This window comes from Dufourea novaeangliae, unplaced genomic scaffold (genome assembly GCF_001272555.1).
Source record: "Dufourea novaeangliae isolate 0120121106 unplaced genomic scaffold, ASM127255v1 scaffold6, whole genome shotgun sequence".
In the NCBI taxonomy this organism is placed as follows: domain Eukaryota; kingdom Metazoa; phylum Arthropoda; class Insecta; order Hymenoptera; family Halictidae; genus Dufourea; species Dufourea novaeangliae.
In genome coordinates, this window is record NW_015373900.1 from 3,892,099 (window position 1) to 3,917,336 (window position 25,238).

At 36.2% G+C, this 25,238-nt stretch overlaps 1 protein-coding gene across 1 annotated transcript in view; it reads left to right on the plus strand.

Annotated features, from left to right (window-relative positions):
* The window catches only part of LOC107193458 (tyrosine-protein kinase Drl-like), a 240,270-nt gene that overhangs the window by 83,079 nt on the left and 131,953 nt on the right, over positions 1-25,238 (plus strand). The window contains exon 2 of the mRNA XM_015582905.1: positions 455-582. Coding sequence (XP_015438391.1) covers positions 455-582 — 128 coding nt within the window. The remainder of the gene's footprint in view (positions 1-454; positions 583-25,238) is intronic.

Below are 25,238 nucleotides of genomic sequence, written 5' to 3' on the forward strand. Positions count from 1 at the left end.
AAAAAACGAAGTAGACTGTGTCTGGTTACGTACGGCCTGTTTCACTGTGGCAGTCAACGTGTTAAAAGAAAATGTTCTTAATTCAGATTCACTAACAATTTCCATACAATCATATTTTCACGTTTTCGTTACTGGAACAAATAATCTCAGAACGTCTATTAAATAAACAAAACAATGTTTTTCATTCTAACGAGAATGACAATTGTACTATTATTACGTAGAACAATTGCTTTAGAAAGCTCGGTGCCTTCCATCGCTCATGTTTCTTAAACGAAGTCCCGGTCAACGTCCTTGATTCGCGAGGAAAGCGTCGCCCGTGACGTGGCTTTATTCAGTCGATTCACAAAGACTAGCAGGAGGGAAATGTGTTCTACCTGGTCGTTGTCCGGCTGGACGGTACGGCTTTTTCATAATTGATGGACCGATTGCTTTACGTTCCCGTTCTATTTTCCAGGACTCGACGCTGAGCTGTACTATGTCAAGGAGGGGGTGGTCAATACATACGCAATGAACTTCGTCGTTCCAGTGGCAGCGTCCGTTGCGGACCTCGAGTTCTCCTGGCAAAGCCTCGTCGGACATCCGGTGAGTACACATCCGAAAGGTCGCATTAAACAAAGACTAACAATAAGTAACCTTAGTTCTTCTCTGTTTATATAAGTCTATTTACAGTCGTGTCAACTACTGTTGCTTATTAAAGATTTACAGTGGAACTCCGTTTATATGAAGGATATCTTACAAGGGACATCACTCAAGTGTAACACGCTGATTTTGATGCCGTTTAATACAGAGATAGTATTTTGAAAAATATTTAGCACGTATTTTGTTCGTAGCTACTGACATTCTCAGCTAGGGGGTAAAAACAGCCCTCTGTCGTGAGTGGAAGGTACATTTTTCTTAATGTCTCGCAAACTATTCGACTTAGAAAAGATATTTGTTCAGCAAAATGGTATGATTTTTAATAATAAAAATATTTGCTTGAGTAGTTTTTCGAAATACTGAAAAATAAAACATAATTGTTTAAACGAGTTTGTATTTCGAAAACCACTTAAACAGTTGCTTTTATTATTAAAAGTCACAAAAGTTTTGTTAACAAATATCTTTTCCAAGTCGAATAGTTTGCGAGATATTAAGGGAAATGTATTTTTCTCTCGTGATATTGAGAGCTGTTATCACCTCCTAGATGTGAATGTCAGCAGGCATAAAAAAATACGTGTAAAATATTTTTCAAAATACCGTCTCTGTACCAAACGGTATTAAAATCGGCGTGTTACACTTGAGTGATATTCCTTGTTATGTAGTATAGTGTCTGAATAATTCAACTCTGAGCTCCAGTCGAGCGTAAAATCATAGGTGTTGGGAAGAAATAGCTGGATTTGTATTATTATGTACGACCTGGTTATATGAACAAACTTGTTCCCCGGCAGGTTCATATAATCGAAGTCCTGTTGTATTTCATTTTGTTACATTTTGTTTAACACGTTCGCTGTCGCCGTATAGTTTCTAAACCATTCGTCACAGACCACATTGGTGATTCATCATTCTCTTCAGTGGAATGTTTTTACCTTCTTGATTAGATATTACAAAGACATAAAACAAAAATAATGAATAACATAAAATATACAGTGGGTCAAGAAAGTATTTGTACACTTACAATTATTGTAGTACGTTTATGATTATTTAAGTTGCACATTATAATTAATATCTTGTATGCATCCCTTTTGCTTCAATAATGGCTTGTAGCCTGCGTGGCATAGATTCTACCAGTTTTTGGGTTATTTTACGCGTTGTAAATCAGTCTTACTAGATATTTTTCTTCTTCTTACTTCTATATCAAACAGGTGCCATAAATTTTCTATAAGATTAATATCAGGAGATTGTGGTGGTGTAATTAATTGTTTGGGTATTTTTGTACAACAACCATTCTCTCGTTTTTTTTAGCGGTGTACTTTGGATCGTTGTTTTGTTGGAAATAATAAGTTTCATTTTGATCTAATTTCACTGCACTTTCATGTAAATTATTACGCAACACCTGGATGTACTTCTCGGCATTTATTGTTCCCTCTATAAATGCAATATTTCCAACACCATTGTACGCCAAACAGCCCCATAGCATCACGTGTCCACCGCCATGCTTAACAGTTGCTTTAAGATTTTTTTGTTGAAGTTCAGTATTGGGTTTTCTCCAGACGAATTTCTTCCCATCCGAGCCAAAAATATTGAACTTACTTTCGTCTGAGAAGATAACACGTTTCCAAAATTCGATCAGTTCATTTAAGTAGATTTCAGCGAAACCTAGCCGTTTTACTCTGTCATATATTTCAGTAGAATGAAAAACGTTTGTAATAGTTTGGGGACACACATCTTCCCTGTTTTTGACGCGACACCATTGCATAGTGTTCGAGCACTTACACATGGATATTTTGTAGCTTCTTTAATAATACTCTGACGTTTCCTAAGTGTAAATATCTTCGGCCGACCTGACCTTGGCTTATTCACTGTAATTTTCGTTTTCTCTTACTTTTTAACAATATACTACACTATTCACTATCTATCTATATGTATATGTATAGTACAGAAGATAGGGTATTCCATTTAAAAAAACAAAGTCGACTACCAAATTTCCTAAACACCTCCACTTATAAAGGAGTTCTGTACACCCACGATGTCCCCTTTGATACTATGTTAATCTGTAGAAACAATTTTTTGTACAACGCATAATTCAGAAGCTATTTGAGATGATCAAATTAGGTGTCTCACCCTGTATATATTCTTGGAGATTGTAAGCGAAGTTGGTAATATAATCAGGTTTTTGTTTCGTATGGTCAAACTCAGTTTCTCAAATATTTCGCACTCTATTAATGTCTGCATATATCTACTATCGTGAGTTGAGTTTCGTATATTTTGCACTAAGGTGAATTTGCCTCATTTATTCTATAATTATGAGTTACTTGTGTGTCTCCCATTATTCGTCTTCCGAGTACATATACCTTTATTCTTGATATACGATCTTAGTTCTTCTTCAAACGGTCGAATTTATTTACGTAAATTTGGGTAACTTATGATGATGAAGGTAGAGCCTATTTGTAGACTTTCTATCACATTGAGGGCTGTAATTGTGGAATCTATTACCTATTTCACAACTAAGAAAAGATAGATAGATACAAAGATAGATACATAGTTTTGTTCATTTTTATTGTTAACGTATGGTGATTGATTAATTCACATATTCACAATGAATGAATTACATATGTTGATTTTATCAGTTTAAAATCAAATAACTGCATTAAAAGGAAAGAAAGAAAATATGTACAATGCCTGCCCACACCTTCAAAAGAGAAAACCTATTCCAACCGTTCCATCTCAGGCGGTCCACCCTTGCACTCATTCCATCACACACCCCCATCTCTTCCACATTACACCTCTTCCACTGACGATCCTATTCCTCCTCGCCACCCTCTAAAAAGAGATCCGTCCATTTTGCAAGTTATAACGACCTTTCAGACCTTGATACACTCATAATCGTGCAAGGGTTGCCGGCGCTGCGTATGTCCCGTGGAAAACGCTTGCGCCGGCCATTAGCGAGGTGCAACAATGCGGAACAAAGTAAACACGTGACTCGGCCGAAATGGTAACTCACGGGCGTGCTCATTTGCGTTCCATATAGCAGCCAGGGGCGTATAGCTGCGTGTCCGTGACAGGGGAGTGGAGGGGGGTAGGTTTGTCGAACAGAGGGGTTACAGGAAGGGCTGTATCAATACTCTATCAATATGAAATACAAACAGCCGGTATTCGAAAAGGGAGAAGGAGGAAAAGGATGGCTGATATAAACCGTGCGGTTCGCTGTTGCGTTCCCTTCGGTCACCAAGGAAACCAAGCGCGCTCCCTCATACCCCCTCTCCCAGGAACCCTCCGGAACGATCACCGAGGGAAAACGCGAAAAGTCGTGTGCTTCTTGTCCCCTTGTCCCCTCCCTTTTTCGTAGGGGGGTAGGAACGATGAAACGTCAAGGAAATCGGGCCTACGTGGTCGTCGTTACCCGCTTCGGTTGTCGTGAATTCCGTATTAATTTCTCACGAGGGAGGCCACCATCACCCCCACCTCACCCTGAACGACTTTATTGCCGGACGTAATTGTCGGCTGGGTGTCTTGAACGACGCGGCAGGGGTGCACGGTTGCTTATTAGCGGTAATTGAATACGATGTTCTTTAACCGTACGGAGTTGCGTGAAGGAAACAATTATGGGCACGATAAGCAGCGTGTTATTTTGGTGGGCGGGGGTGAATCTGAAGGGGCGTCGATTAATTTGTAATTTGATTAGACGCGATGTACGTGGGAGTGGATGAGTAGATGGTATGCTTAGAATTATTTTGTTGTATCATCGGCGTGTTCGGAATTCCTGTTATACGGTTCATTGTGGAATGCAAGGTTTTGGTGGTACAGTCGTGGTGGAAAGTAAATTCACGACCAGCCGTATTTAGTCATTTTGTCATAAAAAAGTGATATTTCTCGTCAAAAATTTATGTATACAATATACAACACATGCACTCTGCTGAATGTCGAGTTTTGTCGATGTTCCAAAAGGGATAGTTCGGACAGGGTATGGTAGTAAAATTTAAAAATTGCTCAATTTTCTATTTGAAATATTTCTGGTGGTTTTTGATATCAATGATATCGATTCGGAAATTAGATTTAAAATTTCTGTAGACTACTAAACCGTCTTGCCAATCTAGAAGTGCATGAACAAATAAACATACAGCAAATAAAAATAATATACTTCCTTTAGCATTACCCATAGCTAAGGACGTGGAAAATTTAAATCAAACTTTTTTATTTTTGGTTTCTAGTTACTTCTTTTAGTTCAGTATTATTTGTTCACATGGTTTTTGTAATTGTATTCCTGTTTCATGGTAATGTTTCTTCCTAATAATAAATCTCAAAGCATTGTGTTAATGCATATACATACACTCATGCACACATACAACATATATTTATCGTTCAATGTTTATTAATAGTCGCTTAAGTATAAATTAACTTAAGTTCCCGAAACGGATACTTCTGGCAGCCTAAAGGTTAATACAGTATTTCGCAAAAATGGTGCTAAAATAAATGGTGCACACGCAGCGAATCTTCAATAGATGACAAAAGAGAGGCAAAAATATCTCGTTTCACAGCAATATAACGTTTACCATGGGTTCCTAAATTCGAACAGTTTAGGGGGAGCGTTATGTTTCATTCTAAAGCAAGCGATTGTCTGGTTTTAGGAAAAGTTTGGTTGGAAAACTTTAGTATATAATTACGGTTTCGAAAATGATTAACTGTACAGTTTAGATCGTATAACTTTGAGAATTATTTTTTCCGTAACTTCAATATTCGTTGCTTTGATGTAAACACTTTCTTGTCGTAATTTATTTCTGCGCGTAATTGTATTATGTTAGTGACATGAGGACAGATAGACGGTATAAGTTTTTACATACACTTACTGACGAAAACTAAGGAATGAAACAGTGTTTATGAACATTATATCTTTTACTCGTATTTATATATAATTAATGAAACGATTTCATGTGCCCTTTTCATGTTTTCTTTTAGAGTATGAAGGTAATGTAGGTGTCCTTCGTTTTATTGAAACGATTGCACATTCACTGAACGATTACACAGTCGCTGATTAAATACATTTGGTCTTAATTTATCTTGGTGTGTGTATACAGGTTTAGGGGTGCAGTGAATTATTTGGTTAAAATATAATCCTCTCATTTGTAAGAGTAATGTGAATTGCTTTTCTATTTTTTATGTGAAAAAAACTTTCAGTGCGATTAAATACTCTTTGTTCTGTCGAATGAAATAGAACATACTTTTTTTTCCAAAGTTGCACTTCAATGACCTTAATAGCGCTGAAAATAGAGATGTACGTTCTAACGTTAAAAGGCTTTCATTGAGAATAAGTTTCCAGTAGGTAATCATATTACTCCTCCACGAGCAAGGCTTTAAGAGTGCACTTATTATAAAACGTTTTAAGACTTTTCAGTGATTGTTATGCATTCTAAGAACAAATTATCATTCTTTGTTCATGTAATCACTAAAGTTCCTTCAAACGATTTTATATCATAGATAGAAGTAATTTAGATCATAAAAAATATTAGGTCAAAACTTTAGTATACGCGGAAATGCACGGTCTGTCACCAAAATAACCGAACTCTTTAGAAATAGAAAAAAAAATACATCCTTGATAGATATAGTGTCAAAGTATTATGGCATTTGGATCATTAGACGCCGAGTTATAGCACCCAAAGTGACAGTACGTTTTGCAATTCATGCAAACAGCGTATGGTAATAATTAGATTGCGGATTTTATGCATTGATAACCTATAAGTGCTTGTAAAATACAATAAAGGACAAAACTTTCATCAGATCCAATAAGTTTATTGGTTTATTCGGAACCGAATATGATACTTGAAGAAAGAAAGAATTTCCTACATTTGCTTCTTTCTGTATGAATTGCTTTAGAAGATACCATTGTGTATAAAAATCCGCAGTCTAGTAATAATTGTTTGTCTCGTGCATGAGTCTACAACTGGATTAAACAATATGAATTGAGTTAAGAAGACAATAACGACAATGATCGGGCAAGTTGTTTGGGGCCAAGAAAAGGAAACATTGAAAAAGTATGTAAAGCAAACAAAATTCAGCTAAAAATCTTCGATACGATTATTGAAAAATAAGCTAGAATTATCAAAAGACACGATTTATCGTATTTTGACCGAGCATTTAAACTTCGCAAAGTTTGTGCGCGGTTTGTTCCTCACACATTGACTGATGACTAAAGTTTTTCACCGAGTTGATCATTAAAGCTGCCCGTAATGATATAAAACCGATTGTCATTGTCTTACTTTTGATTACTGAATTATTTTTTATTTCCGCGGCTTAAAATACGCTTGAAACGAATTACGATAACATATCCCAGACATTCAAAACGCCGCGATGAAGATTCTCAAAGATATTCCGCAAAAGGACATACATCAGTCATTTGGTACATTGCGTGGTCCTGCAATCGTATCACCACAGAAGACATGTACCTACTTCACCCAAGCTAAAACATTTTTTTCCAAAAGCTGTTTTGTTCTATTGAAGAAGTTCGGTTACTTTTTGGATAAACGAGAATTCTTAAACACAATCCACAAAAGGACATAGACCAGTCATTTGATATACAGGGTATCCCAAAATAAATTCGACTCCCGGAAATGAGGGGATCCTGGGGTGATTTAAAACAACTTTTTCCTTCGCAAAAATGTTAGCCAAGGCTTTGTTAACGTGATATTAACGGAAAACCCCGACCAATCAAAGTGCAAGTCTGCCGGCCGAGCCTCCGCGGTAGCGTTGGCTACGTGTTGCAATTGGTTAACAAAGCCTCGGATAACATTTTTGCTAAGGAAAAAGTTGTTTCAAATCACCCCAGGTTTCCCTCATTGCCGGGAGTCGAAGCTATTTTGGGACACCCTGTATTGCTTGACCCTGCAAATCGCTGTATCCCCACAGAACGAATATATTTTCAATAATATAAAACATTTTGTCCTAAAGGTTGCCTGTGTTTTATTATATTTTAAAACGTTTAGTTTTCTTACGTGTAATGGCATTCCACCAGAATGACAACAGCGTCACCACGGAATGCAACCGACAAATTTGTCGAATCCTCGAATTTCGACGTAGCGAAACGTCGATGACGAGGTCTGGTGTTACCTGCCCCCCCCCCCTCCCCCCGCCGTTGGAAAATTGCGGGGCAGAGTAACGGTCGTCGAAAAAGGGGGTGGAGGGATGCAGATACGCGGGATCCGCCGCCGTTTCGGTGACGGTTTATTGTTGCGGGAGACGGGACAACGAGCCACCTTATCCCGTGGGACCGTTTCCATCGCCAACCCCCCCCCCCCGTCTCGTTATCTCTTGGATTTCGCCGTGGGTTCGTTAACCGCGAAATCTCTCCATTCGCGCGGTCACGGAAACGCCGTTTCGCCTTATCGCCCACGTCCCGAAGACAGTTTCTGCGAACGCGACCCAGGGATCCAGATAAAGAAAAACCGGAATTAGCGATACGGACCGATTTCCGTGATAGATGAACCTCGTTCCATTGAGGGAAAACTTATTTCTAATGAAAATGATACGTCTCGTTCTCTTATCTAATCGTCAGTGATTTTATTGTTCCATTCTTTTTGTTTTTTGAAGTGGGAGAATTGCAGAGGAATTGTGATAGCCTTTCCTTTCAACTTTGCTTATAGAATGAGTAAATGATAATTCTTGTCTTTTGTGATTCGAAATTATTTACATTTTTATATATTATTATTTAACTTTCGAACGAGCTTGACACTTAGTCGATGGACCCAAATCAATGTTCAATCGTCTATTGTCTAAAAACTATTTGTTAAATAGAGTCGCAAAAATATTCTGAACTGAAGTTTTAATATTTAGATTATATTTCCATGGTTAAAAATTAACATTGAAAGATTTATCATGTGTAACAAAATGGTTGAAAGAAAGCAAAATTCTGAAAAAAAAGTTTTTGAGATACCTGAAATTATTACTACATAGCGACAGTAGTACCATTTTCAATGATGCCTCAAACATAGTTTACTACGTCAATTTTACTTGCGCGCGTGACAACGTAGGGTTAATACGGCATTGTGAACTAGTGAAATATTAAAATAGGGGCGAGGTAAATATTGGGTCAGTGCGAAAGCTTTGATTCCTATTGCGCTAGAACAGTAGACTAATAATAATTTCGAATTATAATTTAATAATCATTTAATGGAATACATAATGATTGGTCTATACCAGATGTGTTTTCAAGTAATATAGTATTTGTATACATATAAATTCAATAGATATAATTCCAAAAAATGTCATTAGATTAACAATTTAAACTACTTGTACTTGTTATATTACTTGATTATGTATATGTATGTATGTGTAATTCAATTATTTTAATAAATTTGCAATTTACCACAGACTGGGATTGATATAACAACTTCTCCAAACCGATCACGTATATTTGTTATCGCGAATATTAAATTATCCCATTATCCAACAAAGTTTTCACGCTAATAGAATCTTGTGTCGAAGATGGGTTAATTCATTATCTGGATAAAGAGTTTCAAGTAAGGAATGAAAAATAAAAAGGACTACATACGTCATTTTTAATTGATTAAACGTGCAAATTTCGATTTTTAGAACCAAATAATACTTCTTCTTGAAAGAGTAGACACTTGGCAAACAATTAGTCAGGATCAGACTGCGTCTACGCTATAATAGCATAACACGTTGTATAGCAACGTTATAAAACTTCTTAGTATGATGTTACATAACACTTTTTGTGTTGTATAGCACGTTACATGCTATCCATTAAATATGACGCCATTATTAATAATGAGATGCGAAATGTTATACAAACTTGTTACAAGCTTGTGCAAAAGGTATAATCTCGTAACAAATTATAAAAACATATTGTATAGCTAAGTTGTATACCAATTTGTTATGTAACACTGTTTTAATGTATAGTGCAGACGCAGCTTTACGCTTTTAACACTTTGACTGTCACGTCGCCCAAATATGGGTGACACGTACATTACAAAGAGGTTGGATTATTTAAGTACCGTTACAAATTTATGCGTAAAATTAATGTCACAGTATAATTAAAATCAAGACCAACAACCACTATTAAATAACCGCATATATTTTCCACGTTTTATGATTTAAAAACGAAATAAAGTATGTCTGATTACGTACGACCTTTTTCACTGCTGCTTTTCACTATGTATTATTTGAATAAAATTATGCCCAACTTTATCTTGGATAAACATCATTATCACGTGAATTGGATAACATATTCTAACTATTATATACTTTCATCATCCTTACAAACACTCTTCCTGCTACAAACTTCAAATAAAAATTTAAACCAATAGTATTATAATTCGTTAAAAGTACGAATAGGAGAAATCTGTCTCTTGGCTAAAATGATAACTGGAATAAGGACCGGGAATAGGGAATCCGAAAGGAAATCATGGCCGATAATAATTTACCATCCGAATCGTTCGACACGATGGAACAGAAAATCCGATGGAATTCAAAATGCGATCGCGGGAAATTGTCCGCTCGATGAAGCAACGGTCTCATCCAATCAACGATGGGAAATGTTACATTCCAGTAAAGATTTTTCTGCCGCAATACGAACTTATCCCGTTGGGCTCCCGTGTTCATGGAAAATTGACCGATCTCAATTACACCTAACCTGGCCCCGCCGTAACGTTTATGGGATCAGTCACTCCACAGTTTCGTGAAACTTTTTCGCTCGTAATAGGATTCCGCGAATCGAGCTCGGCAGTCACAGGATTTTCCTTGCGAAGACAATGTTTGTTGGAAAATTTCTACAAGAAGCTGAAAATACTACCTTCTGGTTGAAAATGAACTTTAAATGGAGGTTCCGGTCTACATATTTTGAAAACATAAATTTTTTTTCAATTTTATTATTTAGATCTTCAACCGTTATAGAATGCGCATTTAAATGAATTTTTTGATGTTCGAATCATTCTCGTAGTTATAGTCGGTTCATCCCTCTAGTTTTTAAGTGTTCTATCTCCACTAGTTTCTAAACTGAGAAAACTGAGTTTAAAGTTTACGAAATTTGATACTATAGAAGCAGGAAAGTAGTTAAACAATCAAACACAAGATTGCAGATTTCTTAGTTCACGATTACTGAATTTAAAATGTTTCTTTTGGTGGAATTTGTTTTGCCTTCTAATACACAATACATTTTATGTTACACTATATTATACTAAATTATACTGAATGTTATGTATGTAATTGTATTATACAATGTAATTTAGTACTCGTTCGATGCTGGAAGTTCTAGTGTTTAAAGAATATTTGTTGTCTTCTAGGTTGAATTTTCTTTATATTATGGTGAATTTGTATTTTTTGGACCAATGAGACGCACGTAGATTGATAAACTAAATTTTTTTGAAAAATGGAGTCAGAACAATTAAGAACTCGGCGACGATTTGACTAACGACGGATGCATGGATTGAATTGGCCACTCCGTACTCACAAAATCGTCTTCATTCGGCTGTTTATAATAGGCTTAGTTTTCGATTCTCAACGATACACAGTGGCCCAGTATTGAAATTTAGCTATTTAAAGAATTTAAAACAAAAGTGAATGAAAATCATACAAAGTGTACAATTTTTAAGTTGGCAATCATGGTTAATTACATCGAAATCAAATTCGATAGGTTCTGAAACAATATGGCGGAGTATTAAAACATGAGAACAAATTTTTCGAAAATGTAATTGTTTAGTGTTGAATATTACCATTTAGGTATTGTCCCTTTGTTTTTAAGCGTTTGATGAATTCTTAATAGATTTCTTAAGCATTATAAGTAAATAGTTTATTAAGTTCACGCTTATGAAAATATTTAACCTTCTTGAATGGGAAAATAAAACTCATTACTTCAAGAATTATTAAATACGGTATTTATTTAAAAGCCTGATCAGCTAAATTTCAATTCTGGACCACAGTGCGATGGCAAGAATATCAACGGTATTTTTTCAAAGGAACGAAAGGATTGATATAGAATCCTGGGTTAACAAATTAACAGTAAGTGAAAAAAAATATATCATTTTTTTCACGTAAAACTTTGTACGTGTTGTTCTCGAAACAGCGTTCCTCAAAGTGGTAGGATAAACATATGCAAATCCCATGAGGTCTCAAATAAATAATTATGCATTTCGGTCTCCTTATCACCTGTAGACACATATCTTATATGTATAATCTTTTCACGTGGCCCAAAATTGACCAATTTCTATCATTGTCCTTTCTGCCGGTTCTGACTCATCGGTTCGATCCATATTTATTTACGTTCCGTGATCAAGTCGGGAATATCTGCCGGATTGTTCGCTGTCTAATCTGATCGGATCTGAATCCGAAAGTTCGATCGCACCCCCAGTGACTCATGACACTTTGTTTCTTTTATCATCGAAACGATCGACCCCCGAAGCAAGTGCGCCGCGATTCGGTGGACGGTTGTTCAATTGGAATTCATCGATGGTTATCTGACACCCGCAAATGGCGTCCTCGTTTGTTACGCGCACCCGTTTTGTCACTGAAACGCGATTAATAACGGCGCGACATTTATTGTTCGCATTTAGTTACACAAAGAGTGGCCGCCACCTGGACCAGCCTTTGGTAATTGCAGGCGGGATTGAAACGTGAAAATAAATTTATAATTTATACTTTGTCCGAAAGTAATAGGTATTTATAAAAGGATTTTCTTCTGTAATAAATGGTTACATTAGATGGTTATTCGTACGTTGACTTGTAACGTTAGTACTGCGCACCATCTCGCTGGCAGATGCCACTGTACTCATCTCATTACACGGCGAGGAGATGCAATGGAAAGGAAGAAGTTCGGTAAAAAAAAAAGCAAATTAAGTTCGGTAAAAAAAAGAGTGCGTCTATCACAATAACTAAGGAAGGGTAAGATGTACACAGCATCTGCACTCTCTCATCACTTCGCATTGTGCACTTTTTGTCATTTTGAAAAGATTGGCTAGAAATGTGTTTGCTAAATTTCTGAAATCTCTCCTTTCTTCTAAAATGAAGTGAAACTAAAAAAACAGAGCATAACAGTTCAAACGCTGCGAAATCGTTTTAAAGAGGAAACGTACCGCAAAAGAATCATTCACCAATTTTTCAGACCATATCGCAAGTTTCACTATCGAGGGCATAGGGTAAAAAAATCTGATCAGTTCGGCCTTTGGAACAGGGGTTACGTGTACTTTTAACTTGAAAAAATCGCGGACACATGGAAGATTCCACGATTTTTGTTGAAATGGTATCGTGTTTTGTGAAAAATGGTAATTATGCAATATGTATACAATGTGTATACGACGAAGAAAAATTTGAACAAATTGGCAACTGAAGGCCTTTAAAGAGAAATCTCTCAGCTTTCCAAAATTCTGTTAGAATTTTCTATACAATCATGCGTTCGCAAGTTACAGGCGCTCAAAGCGGAAAGTGCCTTTTCTCATATGATCACGAATAACTCAGCCAATAAAAATTGTATAACAAAATTAAAAAAACGAAATTAAAGAGAAAAATTTTCTCTCTAAAAGTGTTTCATTGGGATTACCAGAAAAAATTTTATTTGGCCCACGCATCCTCTCAAAGTTGACCAACATCTTTTAACATTCGCTTGCTGCGCTTCATCTTTTAAAAAAAAAGGAACAAACTACATGAAAATAAATTTGAATTCCCGATTCAAAAACTAGAAACTTCAGGCTACAAAATGGTCGTATACAATATTTTTTATAACTATTTTTCGCAGAAATATAGTCATTTGAAAATGACCCATATTTTCGGCAAATTTTAGTGGTCCCTTAATTTTGACGCCCAGTATATAAATGATAGAAAAGTATTGAAATCAAAATATTTGTAAATATTTGTAAATTTCCTGTGACCCCTTAGATTGTATGAATTAAAGATACTTTTATGAGATTAAATTTTCGATGATTTACTTAATATACGTAATGATCTAGAAAATATTTCGACGTTCCGCCATACTGTGTACGGAACTCGAAAAAAAAAAACCTGAAAGATTCTCTCTTTCACGATCTCCTGAAACTCAGTCACAAAGGGCGAAGTTCACGATAAAAGAAATCCGTCGGAAGGAAGCTCTTCGGCGTGGAATCGTACGCTGTTGCGTCGAACAAACAAAAAACGTGGGGGTCTAAATTTCCAATGATAGCACCCTCGATTAAACTGCAGATTCCTGAATCTGTTCTGTTTTATTTTCTTTCCCTATTTCCGGCCTCCGTCCGTCGTTCCTCTCGTTCCTTTGCTTTGTTTTCGATTCACCGAGGCGGGCAAAAAGAAAGTTATTGGTCGCCCCGTGGACCGGGGGACTGTATAGACCGAAAACGAAGTTTCTTTATTGGAGAGGGCGGCGGCCCGCGGAATTGGGGATGATTTGTGAATCATCCACTTGTTAGGCGAAAGTTCGTCGCGTACTTTTTCCCCGGAGCTAGAACCTTCGGGACGGCAACTGGGGCGCGCCGGTTGCGAGGGCGTTTCGCTCTGAAATTGCGGGGACTTCCTCCCTTTGCTACTTGTGCGGTACCCCCTTCCTTCTACACGGTGGCCCTAAATTTCATCCGAAACTGATAAGTGGTCGGGACAGTCAAAATGAACGTGCAATATTCATGTGGAAAATTTATACTGCACGTTTTTCATATATTCAGGGCCACGGTATATTTGATGTATCTGAATAATCAAATTTTAGAAAAACACCTTTTATCGTCCATAATCTCTTGTCTTTTGCTACTGAATTCTTTCAGTATCACATAATGACATAGTACAACTATAATTTGGTACTGGAAGTAATTCTCATCTGAATGACCCTTTTTCTTTCGAGATTTTTACACGAACCTACAAATATCACTGCTAAACTTTAGCCACCGAAATATAACTTCGACTCCTTGAAGGTACATTTTGGTGTAAATGCTGTAAAAAATGGCTTACATAAAAGTTGTTTAAAAGAAAACTATAACACATAAACTGGGTTTATGTTCATTTAAATTAAGTCCGGAGTTTATATTAATATACATTTTAAGATATGAGCTATTTTGTATTCTTTTGCTTAATATATACTGCAAAACCAGCAATGACTCTGAAACGTAAAAGACAACGGATGCCCAAACTGTATACATAAAATATCTAGATCCACTCATCTGAAATCAATGAACTTATAGGGATGCTTATCGTACCAAGCAACTTTATTGAAAAATAATGTAAATTCGTTGATTGATACATGTTTTTCTGAAACTGTTCTAGAAAAGGTAGTCTTTTCATTAAAACATGTATTAGTTAACAAAAACTTCAGTTCTTCGTGTTTCTTGCAAAAGTATGCAATTCCCTTCTCTTTCCATTGTCTCTCACACTGTCATCTCTCTTACTGTCCTTTCTTCATTCCTTCCTTAAACGATTGCCTTTCTCTCACTTTTTTTCTCATTAAAGCCTCTCTCACCTTTACGCTACTGTCATTTTCCGTCTCACTTCCTTCTGATCGGATAGCAGGAGGGGATGAACGCAAGGGAGAGCCAAGCCCAGCCACCCTAGGGCGACAATTACTTGTAACACCATCGGTCTCATGGGGACGATGGGAACTTGATGGGGCGTACTTTCGGCCAAAAAAAGGGATACTACTGCAGCCTAGATCGACGGTACCCCTATTGTGCGAAAGAGAACGCGGCCTGCCGCCCTTGTCTTATCGCAGTTGAACGTAGCTGATGATCCACCCTTGGCTTCCGACCTGCAGTCTATGTACGTACACGCCGCGATAAAGTGATAAGGGAACTAATTCAGAGAAAAGGTTTCTCAGGAACTACTTACCTTTTGACGAATTAAACAAAGTATTCAATTACAGGACTCTGAATCTATCAAAATAATTATTGCTTTTAGTGGAGATTTTGTTTTGAAGTCTTCTTAAAATAAAAAAATAGCGACGACGAAATTTATTCCTTCCACTGCATTCTTCTACCGGCGTAGTTGCATAATAGTCGCATCTGATCTGCGGTGCATCTTGAAGTAATGAGCAATAAATACTTGTTAAGTCTATATTCACTTAATATTAAAAATAGGTATGTTTCCAAATTATGAAATTAGGATTGTTAGAATAAACTATTTTGGAGAACTTAATCGATCGAAACAATTGATAAATCTGTAGGTAAATACTAATTGAAGTGATGGTTAACTTGAAAAAGGAATAAATAATAATTTGGAATCTAACAAATTGCAGTAATATGTATGGTTTATGGATTGTTAACAAAAAGTGTTGATGAATTGAAACTTTAACACGTTCGCTATCAGGTGTCACGTAGGTATGTGTGACGCTTTAATTTCCAAGTCAGTATACTTTATTTGATGAAATCAGAATATGTTTTACAACACTCACCCATATTTTATGTCATTCATTATGTCAGTTTGATGTATTCTTGGCATTTTATCAAGAAAGTAAGAACATTCCACCGAAGAGAATGATGGTGCACCTATAGAATGACGAATGTTTTCAAAACCATATGCGGATAAAGAACGTATTAAATACTTAAGAACATTTTGGTTCCAAAGCAAATTAGACAATATAATTTTCAATAACATCTTGTCGTTTTAGTGACATATCTTGAATATTTTTGTATAATCAATTACATGTATGAAATAATCGATCCAAGAGTTCTCTGTGTGCGTTTGAAGCTTGGCAACTGTCATATTCAATCATAACTCAGAAGCTTTAAAAACAAAAATGTTAAAAAGTAAATATATTATATAACATCACTTACAATATTTCACAGACCTCGTTTAATCGAGTACATATATGTATACACGTATCGTATCACGTATGCAAATATCATTAGCACAAACCCAATAAATATGAATGATTGCAAACTTTTTTTTCGATTTCCATCACACTCTAACTCTCCAATGGGCTCCGTCCTACGTCGCTAATGTTGTTATGTTCATTAAACCGGTACATAAATTGGCGAATGTAAAATGCAAAGTGACGTTACGGACGATTTCATCGAACACGTCCCGCCTTACTCGAGCGACTAATTAAATAAGCGAGACGAGCCGAAAATTAATACCCCGACGCGGTGCCGTACGGAAGTACAATAAATCCGACAACAATAAAACTCTCTCGTTGCGATAATTCATCGCCCACTCCTGATCGCATAAAGTATTACGGGATCGGACCCGTTCATTCCCCTGATCAAGAATAACTGTTTCGTATCAAATTATACGAAACTGCCACCCCCACCCCCACCCTTTTTCCCGCCCTTTACAACAAACTTCGTATAAAGTCCACTCGAATCCTCGTTATCAGACGGATGTTCATTTTTCATTTTAATCACTGCCTTCCATGCAGCCGGATCGGTTACGCGACCACACCGCTAATTAATTAAATTGAGACCACAAACAATTTATTACGTCACGCGATAGGCATTCGCGGTAACGTGACCGCACGTGCGCGCACACATACACTATCGACCAAAAGTTTCGGGGGCACCACTATTATTGTGGTTGATCCACGATGAAACTAACACTGTGGGACACAGAGATCAAATCATTTATAATATATTCTTAAGCATACTGAATACAAGTATTGTCATGAGGGTGAATCGTAGATAAGGTTTTTTTCTAAAAGCAATACTTCACTTCATGCTACAATTAATATTTTAATAATATTTGAAACACTTGATGAGTACAATAATACGATAATTGACGCTTATAATTAATCCTTTAACACCCAGACCCTTAAATCGTTATTTCGAAATTATGAAACTGATATAGGAGCCGTTCAGCGACCAAAAGAACTAACTCCAGTTTTTGCTCTTTTTTTACCTATATTTAACATAAATCTCTTTCATAGTTTTTGTGGACTTAATCAGTTTGGCAAATGAACGGCTCATGTATGATGTATAATGTTATTTTAATAGTCGAAAATATCGATATTAAACAGACCTATTTTTTTTTCTTTTCCTATTTCTTTTGGGGGGAAATATTTGAATTTCTCAAATGAAAATATGAAGATCTGCTTCACATCAATGAAAACGATGCTGACAAAAATTAGATATTAACAGGCGACAGAATGTAACGTACTTTTAAAATGAGTCTTGCACCGGTGCAACACTGGGCGTTAAAGGGATCAAGAATATGGAATAAATACAGAATCAAGACTGAATCGAGAAAGAATGTGAGCGTTTGGTATCGTTTATTTTAGATTCTTTCTACGGCGAAATATTCTTATTTTGTTTATTCTACCTTCGTGTAAACGTCGGACCCTGATTATAATATTTAAAAATCATCAATACATTTGTCTTTGCAGTGACTCACAGATTTGTCCACGGAGGGCTGTAACAAATATTTGATGAAATCTCGTACCAAACTGCGATTTTTATTTCAAAATTAAGAAAAATTTGTCCCGAAATATGGATAAACGTAGGGCTGATATAAACATACATAAGTAGGAATCGAATAAAATTGTTTACACTTAATAGCTATTTCGAAACAATACGAACGAATGTGTATGAATCACTGTACTTGATAATTTAATATGTTATTCATAAATTGTCCAAAATAGTGTTTAAAATAAGAATGATATGAATTTTCATGTTTTCATTTGTGTTTTCACTAACTCAAATGAAATTAACTGAAAATGTTTGAACTCTTAATAGAAAACCTCAAAACGAAATACTTATTTATTTACTAAAATATTTTAAATAGTACTTCCTTGAATACATACAGATGTGTGCAATTTTTTAACACAAGACAAAAAATGCAAGAAATAATCATTTTTTTGATAAATGATATATTAGTGGCAATTTTTCCATTTGTTTGTAGCTTCCTGTATTCAACTAAATATGTCAACTGCAGATTAGACATTTAGTACATTAAAATAGGCTAATTATTTTAGAATATTCTAAATAACTGATTAAAACAAAAGAAAACTGCTCTATAAAAAGGAATCAATATGACATTAAATATTCAAGTACCTACTTAACATAACATCTGGTTTTCTTTTGTTACAAAAAACACTTTAAAAAGAAGAAGGAAATAAATGAAACCCTTTGAGAACAGAGAGTTACTGAAACTCATTTAGAGCTTATATATACAATTCATTTATTTCAGTGAAATGCCATTCGATATTCAATAACGTTCTTTCCATAGAAGTATCAACGTAACTTCGCCTAATCTTATGAGAAGTAAAGAATTATCAGTTTTCAGTTTTTATGAATCTGTACGTACCACCAAAACATCTAACTAAATTCCATGTAAATTTTCATAACATCCCCATTCTATTTTCAACCTACTAAACCTTACAATGTCCAAAACAAACCAGTTTATAGTTCCTATCAGTAGAAATTAAATTGTCACAAACATCCTCAATCTCATAATTAAGTCACGTCTTTTAATCAGCTCTCCTAAATCCGTATAAAGTAACACGTTCCACTTTCATTAACAGTGAAAGCCTGCCCCCATACTTGTGCTGGTTGGTATACACACGGAAATCGCAGCGATTCCGTCCGGTATAAACGAGCCTCGTCTTAGAGGCGGCGCGGCACAACGATGACGGCAATTTCGTATTAATTGCGAATTCACTGAGATCACGGCTGGTGACGCCGAGTGATTAATGTCCGTACCCGCCGTGTGAATCCAGAGACCGACCACACCCTTTACCTCCAAACCCCTCTCACCCTTTCTTGCAATCCTCGTGCCCCCTCGTCCTCCCCCGCTCCACACCCCCATCCACCGCCCATTCGTCGACCTTCCTACTCGATGCGCGCCGCGACGCTTCCGTATGGTAAGTCCTGTGGGATAACAACCCTGCGTTTCGGATAACAGGGAATATCACCCACAGGGACACCCGACACCAACGGTATACACGCCGCCCTAGTCCGTGACAAACGCACCCACCGCGGATTATACGACATAATCGCTCGAAACCCGACCATCCGACACGGTGGACAGACGATGGACGGACGGATTGACGGGACAAATTGTAATTTCCGTGAAACAGTTGAAGAACTTTTCGTCCTGATACCTGGGCCCGATTCAGCCCGAGCTGATCGAGCGAAGAGATTTCGTTGCGTTCAAAAGGACTTTTACAGGGTGTTAATAAAAATATGGGAGATTTTCACACGGTGGATTCTACATGCCAAACTAAGAAGGAGAGTAAAACAATCATAAAGCGTATTTGGGGATATGCCATACAAGATTGTGGCGTGGTTGCCAAAAGTCGTATTACGAAGATTGAATCATTACAATCCATAATTCTCAGAACAGTACGTTCGTAATGATGAAATCCGTAAAGACTTCAATGTAATACCGGTCTCTGAGGAAATAACGAGGCTATGCAGAAACTACAAGAACAAACTGGAGCATCACCCCAATACCACAACTAAGGAGCTCTACATAGTCATCTGATCAACCGAGAAGATTACGCAGAAACCACTCGATGGACTTACTACTCTCATTACTGTGAAATCTTTACAACTTCCAAAATACATAAATAACACAATTACATATTTAAGCAATTATCACCGACGTTTCTGCAATAGTATTAATGTTTATGTGCTACTATTATCATATCATTAAACCAATTTACCGAATGTCTACATCTGGAGAAATAGTAAAGACTCAAAGATGAAAGAAAAAGAAGAAAAAGAGGACTCAAAATGACCCTCTGTGATTTTGATGCGCTTATGCAGGATAGTAGCACAGGTTGACCTTTATATTAGTTAACTAAGAATGTTCATGCGGTTTCAATCAATAGATATAAATGGTACACAAGGTGGATGAAACAATACTTCCATTTAACAACCTTTAACAACGATTTAACAACCATTCTATTCCTTTCTTGTAAGGTTTCCTTTCTGATATCGAAGAAATACGTTAACTTTCGAAGTCTTGCCGACTTTGGAATCACCGATTTCGTAAATGGTTGTCTATTGCCAAGAAAAGATCATTTTTTGGCAATATGGGGGATTGGCCTCTGAAGTCCAATTTAAATTTATAAAATAAAACTAACCGAATAATTGACTTTGACAGTCATACTGAGGTCACTTTTTCAAAACATTAAATGATTAATTTCTTTAAGTATTATACACCCGTAAATTCTCTGTTAAATACGCTCTTGTTTAAGTATACATAACCGTACTTTTAATTGTCGAGTGTGCGCATGTACTGTTTGACGATGACAAAATCCAGAACTGGCAAGTACTTTCTGGGTTGCCTGAAAGGAATCCAAAAGTGTCGGTGCCAATTCTTATCGGTTTTCGAGGTAATAATGTGTATATATGTATATATTAAAAGAATTTTCGGAATGTCTATTGACGCTAACAGGAATTAAAGGATTAAAAAGAATTCACACAATCAGTAATATTAACGGGTCACGGGCAACAGAAACTTAATGATACTGGCGGTAGGTAACGCTATTCTGGCGTTCTCGTAGAAACCTTACACTAATATTACTACTACATAAACTGCGTATGTTTATGCAAAACTAAAATTTTCGCGAAAAAAAGATACAAAGGAATTCATTTCCTTTGTTAGTGATTCTATTGACTTCACAATGGATAAATCATTTTCTTAACCTTCAGAGGACGGAAAGCCTATTTTTGGGCCCTAGAGAATTTGCTTATTTTTTATACTACAACAAATATCTAAAAATTCTAACTCGAAAGAATAAAATGTCATGAAACCTGCTCGAGAAAAGGTTAAACACTTTCATAGTCTCTTTTATTATATTTTATACATACAGAAATTGTGTGTCTTTTCTATCTCCTTTCCCGAATCTTTGCCTCTAAAACTACGAATTTGCATAAACATCCGCAGTCTAATAATAACAGTATTATTGGCGATTAATTGTGTGCTCCCCCAAGAACAAATCCAGAAATTAGATCAATCATGTTTTTGCGTAAAATTAAATTTCAAACAAAACCAACAGCCTCTATTAACTAAACGCATATATTTTCGATAATTTTTTAGTTAACCACTAACTGTATTTTTTGCATACACGGTGCGTTCAAAAAGTTCCCAGACTGATTTTTTTACAGATATACCATTAGCCCCATCTTTGAAATCGAGATGATACTTCTTAGTGCCCTATAATTTTCATGTTTCCCAATGTTCATTTGTTCATTAGTACTACGCTGTTAAAAGTTACTTGATTTTATATATTGTCACGATTACAACCATGGAGCAACGGGCCGCAATTAAATTTAGCTTTAAAAATGATATAACGGCGATTGAAACTTACAGAATGATGCAAAAAGCATACGGACATGATTGTTTGCGTCATGCTTAGTTTTTCAGTGGTTCAAACAATTTAAAGAAGGTCGTCAGTCACTTGAAGATGACAAAAGAGAAGGACTACCTCCGACAAGTTGCACCGTGGCGAATGTTGAATGTGTTCGTCTCCTGTTGTCGGGAGACCGTTGTTTATCGATAAAAATAATAGCTGACGAATTAAATATTAGAATTCGACGTGTGAGGCCCGAGCTTTGGTGAATAGTTTCTGCTCCACGACCACCTACTAGGTATAGGCACAGACGAGATATAAGAATAGACCTAACATGCAATGTAATTTTCTGTCCCATACTTCGAGGGCGTCAAAAGCCCCCTTACCATTTCAGTGTCAATACCCAACGTTAACGATTCAGTGTGAAAATATATCACCACGCTCTTGTGGTCAGAAGTATTATTTGTGATAAATATATCTCTTGGAATTGCGGACGAGATATTTCGTTAATCGATGTCGTTCATTGGACTCTCTGGACGATCTGTATCTCATCTCTGTTTATCAATATTTTCAATTCAAAATACATATTTATTAAATATCCTATTTGTTCCGTCGTAGATCCGAAACGACGGCTTTAGAATCTGACATTACCGTTATCTTTTATTATTGTATTTCCTTCGTTCAAGCAATGTCAATTTCGTTGACACAAAGAGAGTAATAGACAAAAGGAGCGAACATTTGGTCTGCAGTCCGCCACATGCGCTCGGTAACCTGGGACCCATCCGCGCCGGGCCTTACCGGGGCGCGCTGACTCGCAGACAATACGGCTATAAACCCTACCGTTAAGAGACTCGAAGCTTTGTCGCGGTCAACTCGCACCGTGACTACGTGCGCGATATTTTACTGACGTCCGCTTCACCCTGAAGGAGAGGTTTTCCACCTCCACGTCGCTTGGAGAAACCGAGAAATTTGCCTTCCCCTTCAGGGCATAACCAATAAGGAAGCGAGGTTTGGTAACCTCCTTCAGCGAATTTGGAGGAAGCGACGGCACACGAAAATCAGACTCAAACCAGAACTCACCCGGTGAACATCACACACACACACACAGACACGCACACAAATACACAACTTGCAAATACAGTCATTACGAAACAATCTAAGTGTGCTTTATTTTCGGTTTCGAAATTCTAAAGATCGTGTAACGGTTCGGCAATTAAGTGGGAACATTGCACGACCTAACACTATTTGTAGCATCGCTAGATAGTACAATGAAAAGACTCGCGAGATATCTCGTCCATAGATGCGAAGGGGTTAATACGTATTATAAAAAACTTTAACTTTATTTTGCGTCACAAGAAAACAGTCAAATAAATTTTTTATTTTTTTTGTTTTGTAGTATAAATGTGTTGTCCGGTTAATAATGATTCGGAATTTGTAACAAATGATACTATCGAATAAAAATTTATTTATTGGAAATAAGTATTTATATTTTTTAAAAGTATTTAAAGTATTTATAAGTATTTAAAATTTCAACAAAAAATATCGATGCGTTATTAACGAAAAAAATTTTGAATACAATTGTATTTAACACTTTTTTGTTATGTCAATGCCACACCAGGAGACAAAAGTATGTATGATAGCACTTGTACAGTATTATGTTCGGTTTAAGTGTACACGCGCAATTATATCTGTAATTATTGAATATGCGAATAAATGTGTCATATGAACGTTGTTCGATTTCATGGAATAAACTTAATAGAATATTTGAAATTTTTTTAATTGTTATTTACAGAGACTTTAACACGTTCCGTGCCACAGTGAAAAAGGCCGTTCGTATCCAGACAATCTTTATGTCTTTCTGCAAGTCATAAATTACCGAAAATGTGTGTCTTTTGTTAATAGAGCCTGTTGGTCTTGTTTTAAACTACAGTTCAACATTAAGATGTTCCGTGCCATATGTACCACCGATGTTACACGTTAAATTTCCCATTCAGGCTGCGTGTACCACCGGTGGTACATGTGGCACGGAACGTGTTAACAATAATGTAACTTTTTTAAAGGAACTACATATGTTTAGTGTTATCATGTTATTGAGCATTTCAATTCGAATTCAACGACATGTTTGAAAGTTTTGTTTAAGTAATAATTTTTTGGATAACTGTACGAATATTGCTGGCAAATGTTAAGTTCGGATAGCATCTTTTTTTTTCTTTCATACAGTTATCTGAGAAATTATTACTCAAACAGAACTTTTAAATGTGTCTTTGAATTCATCTTAAAATCGTTTATAACACGACATTAATAAAAATATATAGTTCCGTTTAAAAACATTATATTGTTATTAAAATCTCTGTAAATAACAATAAAAAAATTCAAACATTCTATTAAGTTTGTTCCATTAAATAAAACAACTTTTATATGAAACATTTTTTCGTATTCGTAATAGTTAGATGAATATAATAGCATCTATACATTTATACCGGGCCTACTTGAATCGGAAACTTTTATGTAGAGTGCACTCGAATCATCGTGATTTTCGTGGGACACCAAGTCCCATAAGATGTTAGGTCTATTCTTATATCTCGTCTGTGGTACATATAGAATAGACCTATCTATCATCTTATGGGACTTCGTGTCTCATGTTCTGAAATACCGATAGTGTAAAAAGTCAGAGATTTTCTGCTGCCCTTTACGTTATGAGAACGGTGAATTTGTGAACTACGTTCAATCCATTCGAACTCAACTATGTAGTCTAACTTCTACAGTGTTGTCGAGTCTAAAGTGCGCAATGTTGTCAGATCATAAGTGTTCGGTATGTCGGAAAATCATCGAAGGGACCATGGTCGTGAACAGATTCTCTTCTGTCCGTTCGCTGTAAAGTAGACGTATTAGAAAAGTCTTGGGTTCCTATCCCGACGGATCTATTGGTTTTTTTTCGCGTACAAAAAAGTTATTGCGTTTAATATTGTTTTTACGAATATGTATATGTATTATTATGTACATTTGAGTAAATTATTTTATTATTCCATTACAAAGAATTTACAGAATAAGGAAAAGGAATCTAAAGTAATTTTCAGTAGTTCCATACATCTTTATCGCGAATAATTTTCTAAAAAATTAAAAGTACTAGACATTTTTACACTTTGAATCTCATATCGATTTCTAAAATAATCCTAGTTCGATGTAATATAGAATGTGGTTTTATGAGATAGATTCGAAGTTCGCAGCCATTAGCTCGATATTTTCATCAGTTTACAATACTTTACCGATGAGAATACGGATTGCCCAGGCCTCACCACGAGGAGGTTGCTGCGAGTGGAGGCCCAAGGCAAGTAGATGGAATCACAAGTTCTACATCTACCCACCTTTCACAATAAACCTTATAAATAACTTAAATCTTAAC